This window comes from Camelus bactrianus, chromosome 20 (assembly GCF_048773025.1).
Source record: "Camelus bactrianus isolate YW-2024 breed Bactrian camel chromosome 20, ASM4877302v1, whole genome shotgun sequence".
Taxonomy (NCBI): domain Eukaryota; kingdom Metazoa; phylum Chordata; class Mammalia; order Artiodactyla; family Camelidae; genus Camelus; species Camelus bactrianus.
The window spans coordinates 21,615,015-21,628,984 of NC_133558.1; the positions used below are offsets into that span (position 1 = coordinate 21,615,015).

At 49.7% G+C, this 13,970-nt stretch overlaps 1 protein-coding gene across 1 annotated transcript; it reads right to left on the reverse strand.

Moving 5' to 3' along the window:
- Window positions 1–194: 194 nt before the first annotated feature.
- MLN (motilin) lies at window positions 195–12,519 on the reverse strand. The gene is made up of 4 exons (XM_074349065.1): window positions 12,403–12,519; window positions 10,433–10,549; window positions 5,999–6,183; window positions 195–270 (listed from the first exon to the last, which is right to left on the reverse strand). Exons 1-4 carry the CDS (start codon window positions 12,517–12,519, stop codon window positions 195–197), a joined length of 495 nt encoding a protein of 164 aa, XP_074205166.1.
- Between the last annotated feature and the right edge of the window lie 1,451 nt (window positions 12,520–13,970).

The following is a 13,970-nucleotide window of genomic DNA, read 5'->3' on the forward strand; positions in this document are numbered from 1 at the left end:
AATTGCTTAATGGTGAAAGACAAGTCACTACCCAAAGTGGGGAGACAGAATCCTTTGCCTCTTTCTGGCTTGGGGACCAATGCGTTCAGGGAAGGGCCTTTTTTGGGTCTTGGAGTGGACCCCAGGCATGCTCTGGGACCCTGTCCGACCACAGATCATGGCCAGCAGGCCTCTGTGTTTTCCTGGCTCTTCATTCAATCGTTGATATTGAGCCTCAAGAGGGTGCAGGTCTTGCCCTTGGCCAGATGCTGGTCCACAAGGAGCTCCTGCCTGATGGGGGCAGAAAAGCCAAATACCCTTGGGCTCGTATGGGCACTTCTGGCCTGTGGGAGGAGGCCCTGTGGTCGGATGTTGGGATTTTCCTGAGCAGAGATGGGTGGGGGAAGACCCCAGGGACCTAGCCTTGTGTCATGTGTGGATTTAGGTAGGGGTTCCTCGAATCCCAGCTCCATCACTACTAGATATGTGATCATACCTGATTAACATTTCTAAAAACAAACAAAAAACAAAAACATTTCTAGCTTGTTGGCCAGTGAACCTCATAGAGTTACTGTGAGGATTAGAAGAGGTAATTTGTATATGGTGCTCAGGACAGTGCTTGGCACTTGCTCCTAAGTGTTTATACATAATCCATTTGTCTGCAGCATCAGTGTGGTGTAGAACCTCCCACCAGGAGTGCTATTTGATTACATGAAGGCTCTTAGCAGAGAAATCTCTAAGGGAAGCATGGGGAGTGGTGACAAATGGAAATAAAACTATGGTTCATAGTCTTCCTCCCACCTCCCTCTTCTTTGTTTTCCTTCCACATCCCTCATCAACTGCCTTTCCCAAACACGTACTGCCAGCCCCATAGGTTCCATTCCATTTTTACCCCTCCAGTTCAGTTCTCCCCTTCCTCCAATCTCCCCTCCTTCCCTATGGTCCCATTGCCTACCCTCCTTGTCCCTGCCCTGGGTCCCTGGGCATGGCGCCTCTGCCAGTGTTTGCCTTCCTGCCACTTGCTCTATCACAGGGACATTTGTAACTGGCCACATTGCTGGAAAATTACAGCCTCGGCTTGGTCAGGCTTCCGAGTTAGCCTCTCCATCTCCCCCGACTTAGCTGCTCCCATGTGGTGCGATTTCTCTCACCAAGTGTTGTTTTCCTTTTCGCTGCCTGTGTTTGCACGGAATGCCATGAATTTGATATAGTGATTGCCTAACACATATACCACATAATAGTATTTTATTTCTTTCTGAAGCACTGTTTGCATGACAAATGAGTTGGTAACATTTGTGCAACTCCTTGCAGCTGTGCAGTTCAATATATAAAGAATGAGCCTTTCGGCATCAATACTGGACCTGTGTATTCTAAGAGGGCTGGAAACTGATGCTTAAACAAAGTTAACACTACAGCATTTTGCAGAGTTACGGTCTACTTCAACACAGTGGATTTCAGGGCAATTAAAAAACATACTGAACTGAAGCCACCCCCAGAGGTGGTCCCCAGTGTGGGCTTTATCAGCCTTCCTTGTGTAAGGGGTTCTAGCAGCTGCACACACCCAGGGCCAAATGACCCATAGCCCTCCCCCAGCCCCAACCCACCTCTGTTATCTTCCCTCTAGCCTAGATCTCATCATGTTCGCAGCATACAGCATCATTGCTTCCCTTCCCTACTCCTCCAAGAAGAAGCCTCACAATCTGATTGAAAAAGTTAATCAGAAAAAAGTCTCACAAGTCAGTCATTCCTCCCAGGTCTCTAGCCTTTGCATGTTCCTCTTGAACTCCCTGTTCTAGTCCACCCCTTCCCTGGACTGGTAAGTCTTTAGAATCCTCCATCAACATTCTGTGCCCTCAGTGTGCTTTTACAGGCTTCAGTGAAGTCAGTTTGTTGCTGTCCACTTTCCTCCATGTGACCATCCCCACAGTTCCGTCAGTGATCCTGGTGTCTTCCCCTCTGGAGGGCTCCGTCTCAGAGCTCCTTGGTCTCCACTGCCTGCATGTCAGGAGCTGCCCATGAGGCCCCTTCGGGCCTTCTCAGATCTGCCTTTCTGTGTCTCCACAGTGGTGCTAGGCCTGTCGAGTATAGGAAAACATATGTCAAAAAACAGGGCAATACTGCAAAGTCAATGTCTGTCCTGTGTGACCTTCTTTCTCATCACTTTGTTGTGGGTCTTTTTTTTTTTTTTTAAGGCTAGCAGCTCAGGTTGTGGTCGGTCTTTCTGACTTATTAAAGGCAAAAGAGGAAAAACAAGCTCCCATGTCTAAATCTCCTTTGTAACCACAGCCACACATTTAGTACAGATGAGAGCCGCTCGGAGGATGCCCTCGATTCCCGGAGGGCTGCCATGCTGCCTGCCGTCCTGCTGACCTCTCTCTGTCTCAGCAGAACCTTAGAATAATAACAGCTATAAATCTTTTAGTGGGTTCCTTTCTCCCTCTCCTCTTGCGAAAAGCCCTGCACACATTTATCAGGTCCTTAAAGATGCTCCAGGACTTGTCCTTGATCCACTTTGTCACTGGCCTCGTGCACCCTTCTTGGCTATTCTGGGCTTCCTTCAAATCACATCATGGGTGGCATCACACCATGGTGGGGGCACTAGGAAAGTGTAGTTGGAAAGGGGGACAATGTGGGTGCTATTTTGGGCTCAGATTTGAACTGGAATGGCCCCAGCTCCGCCCAGCACCTTGTTGCCCCATCTCTCTGCCTGTGGCAGAGGAGGGTCACCCTTTCCTCTCTCTAGGTCAGTGAAGGGGTCAGAGTCACAGAGAAATGTCCAAATGGGTTTAATGCACGGTTATGTCACCTGCTTTTCATAATCGGCTGAAAATGAAACAAAACTCTCAATATTTTGGCCACTTTCATACCTTGATATCTGTAGGTAAGAGTTCCTTTAGAGGCAAGGAATATATTCCCTGATGTCAATAACGAACTGTGTATGAAGAAAAATGTAATGCTTTCAGAACATTTTCTTTTGGGCTTTGTCCATGATTAGATTATACTAAATTACAGAGTACCGATATCAGGCAATTACTCTTTGCTTTTAACTGTTCAATTTCATGGCAAATCCACATAGCTCAGTAATTATAAAATCACACTGACGTGGTTACCGAGAAAATACCTCATCATCTCCATCTTGTGAAGCTAGGCTCAGGTTGCCCTATAATTTCCCCGTGGTCCTAAGTGTAAAACTACATTCCAAATGAAGCTGCGTAATTGGTAACTCTCGATAATTGCCAGGTATCTGGAGAGATTCTTGCAGATTTTGCTGGATAAACCTCAGCGAGATGTGGCGAGAGGCGGCAACCTTGCCCTGCTGGTTCCTCTGGGCACTTTCCCTGTCTCTGATCCTGGCTAGGTCCTGGTCTAGGCATCCTCTAGCTTTAATCACGAGTGTGTCTCTTGTTACTTCTGCTTTGTGAAAACACGATCATTTTCTCCTGGCTCAGCTCAGAACCTCCCCAACCTCCCGCAATTTTAATTTCTTCCAGGGCTGTGCGTGTCCTGTAAGCAATCGAGCTCCCTATCCTGAAAACTGGTGGTGCTTGTTAGAGAAAAAGAATTATTTGAGCCAACTGTAAGAAATTGAACACTGGCAAGAGGAGGAAAACGAGAGAAGAAAGGCGTCGACACATCCAAACAGGTGGCCAGGGCACTGTGCATACAGAAGCAGGTGGTGGCTGGGTCCCTGTTGTGGCTCATTACCAGGAAGCACATCAGAGGCCCCCAGGTGAGGGTTGGGGACAACCCAGCAGCAGTGCTGAGCTTTGAATGGGGTTGTTCTGAGGAACAGACAGCACCTTCAAGCTTCCCAGGTGCTGCGGTTGCAGAACCAATTCCTATTTGAAAAAAATGCAGACCATCTGGGGCAAAATCTCCTAGGGGTTTCATTTCCCTCCACAGCACCTATTTCAATACTGCTCTACGACCCCTGGCATCTTAAGGAAAATTCCCGTGGGTGCTGGGGCCCCAGCCCCAGAAATGGGCGCCCCCTGCTGGTGATGAGGGAAGGTGGTTTCACTGTTAGGGCAGACCTGAGCAGAAGATGAGGAAAAGGCACGAAGTCTGTTTTCCACAGTGAGAGACAATGAGCATTTTGTTTTTCTGCTTCTTGGAGTGTGTTACAGATAATGGTGTGAACTGGCTGGGTCTAACTTGTAAGGGCGAGGAAGAGTCCTGGATCCAGTTCCTCCAATTGCATGCTTTATAGGTAGATTCCTGTGTCTTTTCCTTCGTTCTCTCCCCACATGCCCTGCTGCAGCCCTCTCTCCATTTATTGCCGGGTGTCTTGGCAGCATTTCCCAGGAACCGGCAGCTAAGCTTGGGTCGATCAGTATGTGCACTGGCAATTGTGTGAACGTGCAGGGTCTGGGTCCCACGTAAAGTTCCTCGGGGAGCACTCAGGGCACCCCAAATAAGGGTCAACTTGTTCCGACTGTTAACCGTGGCTAAGCCCTCAAAGTGGCTGGGTGGGTGGAAATACAGAACGGGAACTGTGTCTAATTGCTGGGAACCTATGGATGGAAGGCACTGCGGTTCCTATATGGCCTCAGTTTATAGATAAATGAACATTCATTAACGTAAAATTAAATTAGAATTAAATTTCCCATCCAGTTTTGTTTAGAAGGCAGAAATAAGGGGGTTAGCTATGTAATTTTGCCACAGATGCTGGAGCATGTGGAGTCACAAGGTGATAATAATAATAGCTATTTGCTTTTTGCTGGTGCCTCCGTCCCTAGATCTCAGGGCAGATATCACCACCTTGCTTTTGCAAAGGCTCATTGAGGTTAAAGGGCTAGCTGGAAGTTACTCAGTAAGGGGTTGAATGCAGAAGCCTTAAAATGCTCTGGTCCATTAGACATCAAGCTCGTCAGTGAACAGAAAATGCACCAGGATTCAGGAGACCTGAATTCTAGTGCTTGCTCTGCCACTGACTCAGCATGTGGGCAAAAAGTGCCATCTCTCTAGGCCTCAGTTTCCTCACCTGTAACGGAAGGGCTGGCACAAATCTTCCAATTCCGTGAGTCTAAATAAAAATTTGAACATAGAACTCACACAAGGCACACGCTTTGCTACTGTATTTATGGCCACACTCCCCCTGAGCTTTATTTTCCCTTTAATGGCATGACCTGAGTCTGACTTTTGGAAATTAAAATATTAAATAAAGTCATTTCTGTGTATTTCATGCTTTATTTGCTGGAGGGGGATTTGCTTGGGAGAGGGTGTTTTCCTTCCAAGCCCAGCAGATGGACCATGCAGACTTCTGGGCCCTCTCTGGGTGGGAGTGGGGGTCTGAGTTTCGTCTACCTTCTCCCTGGAGTGGCCCATCACTTGGCTGCTGGAGAAAAACAAAGGAGGTTTGCATCTCAGAAGTGTCAGCAGGACTGTTTATGAAACGGCCTTCAAAACCTGCCTGCAGGTCTGAGGAAGGAGGGACATCCAGGAGGGGAGGTCGACCTCCAGCTTTTTCTGTAGCCTGGGGCTATTAATTCAACCTCCCAGTTCCTCCGCCTCAAACAACACTTCTTCCCTTCCTCTCCTCTCCTTTAGGCACTATGAGAAGAAATTAGTGGCTGTTTGTCAGACAAGATCTAACTTTGCACAAGTAACCCAGGCAGACCTTGAACCTGGCAAGGCCAAATGGGGCTCAGGACTTCGATTTTCAGAATGGATGGAGGAGGGGGAATGCAGGCTTTTGCGGCCAGACTGCACGAGGGTTTCCTTCGGAGCAACCACTTGACCTCAGTGGCGTTTTGGGAGGGAATGAACGGATCTGCTGCAGGGGAAGGGTTGGGGGTTGTTGTCACTTGCTGTGGCCCTCTTTGAAAGGGCATTTAAGAAAGAGGTCTGAACCCTCAAATCAGGCCTCCTCAACCAACAGCAGCCATCTGAGCCCGAGCCAGCCTTGCTCTGTGATTGGGCTCCCCTCAGAGATGGGGCGAGGGGGTGGGAGTGCTTGAGGGAGAAGGCAGCCTCAGGTTCTCAAGTGCAAAGCAGAAAAAAATCACAGTCCCCAAACCCTGCTCGGATGCGCTGCTGGAATATTAACACCGGGGCGGGCGGAGGGCAGGCCCGGCTGTCCTCCCTCCCCGTACCTTTCTGGGTGGACAGCAGCACCTCGCTCAGCAGCCCTTCCAGGGTGGCCCGGTACTTTTCCAGCTGCCGGGAGTTCATCCTCACTCCAATTTCCACAGGGGCAGTCAGCTGTGAAATAAGGCAGAGTTAACCACAACGGAGAATCTGCCGTGCCGTTAACCCCTGGGTGCCCTACAGGTGGCAGGAGGGACTGCGGGGAGCCTTGCCACTTGGCAGGCCCCACTCTTCCTGATCCTCTGGGATCCTCTGGGGATTCTGGCTGGGAATTCTGCCACTTCCCCTCATTTCTAACCAGGGGGCTGGATCCTGGCAGTTGCTGAGGCCAGTGAGGAGGAGGATCAACCACCCTCTGCTGGTGGGGAAGCTGGGACAGAGGGCTTTTCATTTGAGGAGGAAACGCCCCTCCCCTTCTCCTGAATAATAACAGATAACACGTGGTGGAGTTTGACCACATGTCAGGTATCATTCTAAATGCTTTCCATATGTTAAGCCTCTCAATAACCCTATGATGTAGAGAATATTAGTGTCCCCATTTTGCATATGAGGAAACTGAGAACAAAGGGGTAGAGTAATTTGCTCAAGGTCACACAAGTACTAAGTGGCAGAGGATGAAGACGGTATACCCAGGGCGCCTGGCTCCAGGGTCCATGCCTATGACCACCGGGATACGCTCTCTCTAGCTCCGTGTGGACACAAGTGAGACTGTAGAGGAGCTGTCTGGAGGCTCTTCACTGAGAGAGGTTGTTGGGGCAGAGCCAGGAGCGCCAACTGATCTTGCCATCACCCCCCCAGGGCCTCCTGGTTCAATGGTCTTGCTGCACAAGCCAGCAGTGGGCAGACTGAGAGACTCCCTGGCTTGCTCCCCCATCCCACCTGACTCGTGCAGTGTGGGAAATGGGCTCAGGATGCCTGAAGGACAACCTTAGAGGTGGCTCCACTGGCTGAGGGTTTCAGCCCTGCCTGTGCTGTCCTTGCTGTGGGTGTGCCTTTCCCTGGGTCTGTTTCCTCACTTTAGAATGAGGAGACTGGACTAGACGGCCCAGAATGGACCTCCTGGCCTGTATGTCATGGTTCTAGGGGGAAGGGAAGGCGTTAAGAGGTACCTTACCCCAAGCCTCCCTAGATGTTCCCTCTGGTGTAACACGGACTGAGGGAACCTCAGAATTAGTACCGGAAACGCAGCCTCAGGTGCATTTAGAGGGCAGTTCTTTGCCAGGTGGAGGACCTACTCCCAGCTTTCTCCTCTAGTGCTCAGGGAGCCTATGGGAAGGAAAGGAGCCTCCCCCCTACACCCTGCAGTGACAGCCACATGTGTGACCTCACTGTTTATGGACAGCATGCTGCAGGGACCCAAGACGTTGGAAAGATCACTGGCCAGTGTCCACGGGAAGCAGGAGGTGTGGAGTCCAGCCTGGTCCTACCCTGACCATTGTGTGACCTTGGCAATGCTCTGTCTCTAGATATCAGTCTCCTTCCTTCCAGGCCTCTTTACAGAAAAGTGCCCTGCGCTCAGTCCTGGGGCTTCTTTCTCCATCCCCTTCACTGCCCCTGGGGATCTCACCTTGTTCTGGCTTGAAATTCTATGTAACTGCTGATGACTCCCACATTTATGCCTCCAGCCCTAACCTTTCCTGAAGTCCAGACTTGTACGTCCACCTACCTGTGTGACATCTCTACCTGGATGCCCAACAGGCATCTCATAGTTCACAGGTCTAGTCTACCTCATGATCTTCCTCCCACCAGCATGAACCACCACAGGCTTCATCTGCTCAGTGAGTGGCAAATCTATCCTTCCAGGTGTTCCAGCCAAAACCCTTGAAGTTGGTTTTACTTTTCTCTTTCTTCACGTCCTATATCCATTTTTACTCCCAGCAAATCCCATAAGCTTATACCTCCAAAATATTTCCAGAATCGGACCACTTTGCTCTGCCTCCACCGTGACCACCCTGGGCTGGACCTCTTTCTCTGTTTGTCTGTGTGTCTGTCTGTACCTCTTGGGTACTGCAGCAGCCTCCTCAGTGGTCTCCCTAATTCTGCCTTTACCTCAACACAGATGCTGGGGAAACTCTTTAAAAATGTAAATCAGTCAAAAATGGGCAGAAGACCCAAGTAGACATTTCTCCAAAGAAGACACAGACGGCCAACAGGCACATGAAAAGATGCTTAATATTGCTAATTATTAGAGAAATGCAAATCAAAACTACATTGAGGTATCACCTCACACCGGTCAGAACGGCCATCATCAAAAAGTACAAATAATAAATGCTGGAGAGGCTGTGGAGAAAAGGGAACTCTCCTACACTGTTGGTAGTAATGTAAATTGGTGCAGCCACTGTGGAAAATAGTATGGAGGTTCCTTAAAGAACTAAATTGCCAAATGATCCAGGAATCCCACTCCTGGACATATTTCCAGAGAAAACTCTAATTCAAAAAGATACATGCACCCGAATGTTCATAGCAGCACTATTTATAACAGCTGAGACATGGAAGCAACCTAAATGTCCCTCAATAGATGACTGGATAAAGATGTTGTGGTATATGTATATGTATATGTATATGTATATGTATATGTATATGTATATGTATATATATATAGTGGAATACTAGTACTCAGCTATAAAAAAAAAAGAATAAAATAATGCCATTTGCAGCAACATGGATGGCCTAGAGATTATCATACTAAGTGAAGTAGGTCAGACAGAAGACAAATATCATATGATGTCACTTATATGTGGAATCTAAAATATGACACAAATGAACATATTTACAAAATAGAAACAGACTCACAGACATAGAAAACAAACTTATGGTTACCAAAGGGGGAAGGGGGCGGGGGAGGAATAAAATAGGAATTTGGGATTAGCAAGCTACTATATATAAAATGGATAAACAACAATCCTACTGCATAGCACAGGGAACTATATTCAATATCCTGTAATAAACCATAATGGGAAAGAATATGAAAAAAGAACATGTATATATGTGTATAACTGAATCACTTTGCTGTACAACAGAAACTAACACATTGTAAATCAACTATACTTCAATTTAAAAAAGTGTAAATCAGACCATGTCGCTCCTCTACTTAAAAGCCCTCAAGGGCTCCCACCTCAACAGAATCAGAGCAAACTCCAAACAATGGCTTATAAAGTCCACATTCTGGCTTCACCTCCTGCTCTCCCCCCTTACTCCCTTTGCTCCAGCCACTCTGGCCTCTTTACTCTTCCCTGAAAGCAATGGGCCCCACTCCTGCCTCAGGGCCTTTGCACTGGCTGTTCCTTCTGCCTGGAAAGCACTTCCCCCAGACATCCTTATGGTTTACTCCCTCTGTCTTTTCAGGTCTTTGCACAAATACCAATCACTCATGAAGCTGCTCTGATCACCCTATTTAAAATTACAACCCACTGCATCTCCTTTGCCTGTTTTACTTTCCTATCACTTCCTGATATACAATAAAGTTTGCTTATTTATTCTGTTTGGAGTTTATTGCTGGTCCTTCCAGTATCTTATTTCTGATCCCCCTGGAGTGTGAGCTCCACGAGGGCAGAGAAATTGCCTGTATTGTTCACCACCCTATCCCGAGGGCCCAGAACTGTGCCTTGCACATAGCATGGGCTCAGTAAGTATTCACTGTCTGAATAAATGAATCTGTGAAATAAAGAGCTGAACTAAACACACTCAAAGCTCTCTCCAACAATCTGTGCATCCTAACTTGGCACTGAAGGCCTAGGGCCCTGGGTTTTGATGCTGAGGCTGTCTCCTGAGGGCTCCTGTCTGGGGGAGGAACCGGCACCCCCATCATCTCTCTCCTGAGGACCACAGCTGCCACCTGATTGGTCTTCTGCCTCCACTTGTGCTGCCCTGCAACTTTCTAAGTCGGATCGGTGACCTCCTGGCTTTGAACCCCCAACAGCCGCCTAGATGACTTGCCTGGCCCACCAGGCCCTGCCAGCCCGTTGCCCTCTCTCAGCATGCCCTAGGCCTGGGATCTGACCCATGGTACTTCCTGAACTCTGCACTCACTGTTCCTTCTTAGGGGATGTTCTTGCTCTAGCTCTTTGCATGGATGGTTCCTCTTGATCCTTCAGGCTTCAAATCAAAGGTCACCTCCTCTGAGAGGTCTTCCCCACCCTGCCCCCCTGGCCAAAGCAGTGTCCTCAGCCCCACTCTCTAACACACTTCTTTATTTGGTGCCTAAAATGGTTTATTGTCTCATCATCGGTGTCTATCTCTCCCTGCGAGGATGGAGCTCACTGCCTGAAAGTCTGATTCATTTCTGTGTCCTGGAACATTCTGCGGTGGCCAAGGGAACCATTCCCCCATTAGGTTTCTCTACGTTGTACCACTGTCTGCTCACCTTGATAACTTCCTTTTCTTCTTCCTCTGTGGGCTCCACGGGGTCCAGAGGGCTCACCTCTCCAGACCTCTGCTCTACACTCAGGGATTTCTTTTGACCTTTGTGCCACTCCTTTTCCTAGGAGCCGAGCACAAAATTGTACAAACCTGTCTTCCTTCAACCACCCCAGGGCCCCTTCGTGTTTCTACCCAGAGTGCTAAGTGGCCCGAGCAACCCCAGCCTTGCCTCCTAGGCCAAAAGAACCCCTTTTCCCAGGTGTCTCTTGACAAGGTTTGACAGACACCCAGTGGCTTAAGGCCCTCGGATTTGCCCACGAACAGATGTACCCCAAGAGGAATCCGTTCCTTTGTAGTTCAGACATTACACCCAGATTGTTACTGTTAATTAAGTTAAAATGCTGAAAATAGTGGCTGCTCTTCTTGCATATTAAGTGTGAAAACGTGTTTTTCTTAGCAAAGAGCCTATAAAAAAGATGGTACGACAGTTGAGCCTGGGAGGAAGCCATGGGGTGGCCCGGAAACTGGAATCCCTGGGAGGTGATTTATAAGAGGCAAGACAGAGAGATGAATTATGGAGGAAGGAGTCTGCAGCTTCTTCATAAAAATCCCAGGGCCTGGTAATTAAGAGGAATAAAACCACAGAGCAGATTAACGCAAAGTGTCCTTTGGTTGCCATTTTGTTAGCTGGTGTTCTGTTGACTTGGACTGTTTCTGTCCAGCTCCACATCTTCCCGGGCCTCCTGCATGCCAGGTCCCTGAGCACTGAGATCAGACACACCCCATTCCTTTGGTACGGGCGGTACTCTGGGGGTTCGGCTCTGGGCCTGCCCTGAGACAAGGTGATTCTAGAACAGTTGGTCGTCTTTTCTGCTGAGGGAGCCAAGTGGTGGAGGAAGGTAGGTTTTGGGGGCTCACTGCACCTCCTCTGTCACTTTCCACGTCTGCCCCTGAAGAAGAGGAGCTGGGTCTAGTCTTGTCTCTACCAAGGATGCTGTTCATGAGATATGTGCAAACCTGTCCCCAGACAGTGCGCTGATGCAGAGGTCGCCCCGAGGGCCCCAATGCCTGGAGGACAGACTCGTGTATGTGTCCCTATTGGAGCCTTGGTCTTGGGCACGTGGGACACGTAAGCTCCATTTCTTCATCTCATTTAAAAAGAAATAAAGGTGGCATAGACACTCAGAACCCCTTGATGTCTAAAGTAAAAGGCCCAGGGAGGCAGGGTCAGCAGCCCAGTTTTCCTCAGGCTCCGCTGCTGAGTTCCGTTTAAGACTGCCCTGTTTTCTTCCAGGATCTGAAGAGAAGGATTTGGCCACCACTACCTGAAAAGGCACCTTCTTTCTTTCCAACCCTGGCCATTTGCTCCCACCTGTTCCTCCATCCTCTCTCGAGGCCCCAGCTTAGGTTCCTCTCTTCCCTGCGGACTTCCAAACACACACCAGCCCACAGTGATTTCTCCTCCACTGAACTCAGCACTTACCATCAGCATCACTTACTGGGCAATTAATCATGTCCTGTCTTGTGACATCGCCCTTTTGTTTTCCATTGTTAGTGAATTTTTCATATGTTTGTGTCTTGGCTCCCGAGCCCACTTCTTGAAGATGGGAAGTCCTTAGATTTCCTTGTGTGTCTGGCCTCTCACCCAGGGTGGCCCTTTTTGCTGCAGAGATGCTCAGCAAATATTTATTGGCTTGTTAATTGAAAATTTCCTCTGAAGGATGGGCAGGGGTGGGAAAAGATGTCACTTGTGGGAGCCACTGACACCTTTGCGGTGCTAGTGAAGGGGTGGAGGTGGATATCTTGGGTCCTGGTTCTTCATGTTGGGCTCAGTGTCACTGGCATGGCTGATTAAATGTGAGTTTACCAAAGGGACTCTTGTGCCTCAGAGAGACTAACACCACTTTGGTGCCAAGCAGGGCTGTGAGTCACCTCAGCCATACCCGGGAGGTGGGCGGCTTAGGAATTTCTTACCTGCATCCTCTGAAGTTCACTGTAGGTGAAGATGGGAACAAAGGCTTCTGTCTGGGAGGCCAGCATGGCAGCTGCGTGCACCACCAGCAGGACAGCTACAGCCTTGCAGGACACCATCCTGGAGCTGTACAACGACAAGAAGCTCCTGTCACCAAGTGTAGGGCACAGTGACATACTGCTGCATCAGAGGCAGGAGCCCTCAGTTCTGGTCCACGCCCTACCTGTAGATGTGATCTTGAGCAAGCCACTTAGCCTCTCTAGACTCGGACCTGGTGTGGGGCTGTACCAGATGAGCTCAGAGCCCCCTCTCTGCCCCAAGTGCCACGGAGAGGCCACTCTGCCCCTGCCACATACCAGGGAAGAATCATTCCACTTGTTGGCCCTTCTCTTTGTTACTGGGGAGGATTTCTGGGGTCAGCTGCACTAATAATGAAGTAGGAGAGATTTCATGTCCCAGAGAAAAACTCTGATTGTCAGCAGAACTAAGCCCCAAGATCCAGGGAGCCTGCCTGCTCCCTGAGCCAGTTAGGATGATGAAAGGAATAGACCCAGCCCAGACGACCCCAGCTCTGCCTGGAGGCACCAGGCCAAGACCCCAGGTCTAGAGAGGAAGGGACTGAGACCCTTTGCCCATGTGGAGGCAAAGCCAGACGGAAAACTTCAGCTTGGAGCCACACCCAAGAGCAGAGTGGGGTCCCTACCCCTCTGGGGCCAGCACTGGCTCTGGAACAAGCCCCTTCCCAGCTCCAGTGAGTCTAGCTTCCTGTTGGCCACCATCCAGAAACAACCTTCTCCCTGCAACAGCTCCCTCCAACCCCAAGCCATGAGTGCTAGCCAGATGCCAGCAGGAGTGCATGAGGCCCTCCCGCATCCCTAGAAGTGGGTAAGTCTGGAATGGCTGGCAGGAAGGAGGGCTGCCAAGACTGCCAGGGAACAGGTGGGTGTGATGACTGCAGGCATGGAAAGACTTGAGAAAGGGGCCAGCTGGGCCCACCCTGGGCAGGGTCAGGATGGTCCTGTGGAGGGGGATGTGGCTTGCTGGGTGCTAGCCTTGGTTGATTCCTTAGTCCATAGGGTCCCATTCCAAGTCTGCTCCCACCAAGGTAGTGGGGGCTAGAAGTTGGCCTTCTGAGACCTGGTACTTGTCCCAATGCCCCACAGTCCAGGTGGACTCAGAAGGTGGACAAGGGCATCACAAGAGCGGGCCTGCTGATATTCTGGGAACCAACATTCCTGTGCTGGGTGGACTGCTGGGTTTGGGGGCCAAGCCCCCGAAGCAGGGAAGGGAGACCAGAGGCAGCCTCTGTTGCAGTGTGGGTGTGGGGGATTATAGGGTTCAGATAAAGAGTTTCTAGGGGTCAATTCAGGACTCCCACAGCCCTTGGGCAGCCTGGATTCCATGGGTATGAGAGGAACCTGCCCTAGACTGGCCTCCAAACTTCTCTGCAAGTTCAATTTCAACTGTCCCTTCAGAGAAACTCTTCGAGGCTGTGGGCTTGCATCCTGCCTCTCTGCTAGTACCTGTCTCCTCCATTGTGTTAAGTCCCCTCTGCTGAGCAGGACTCCCT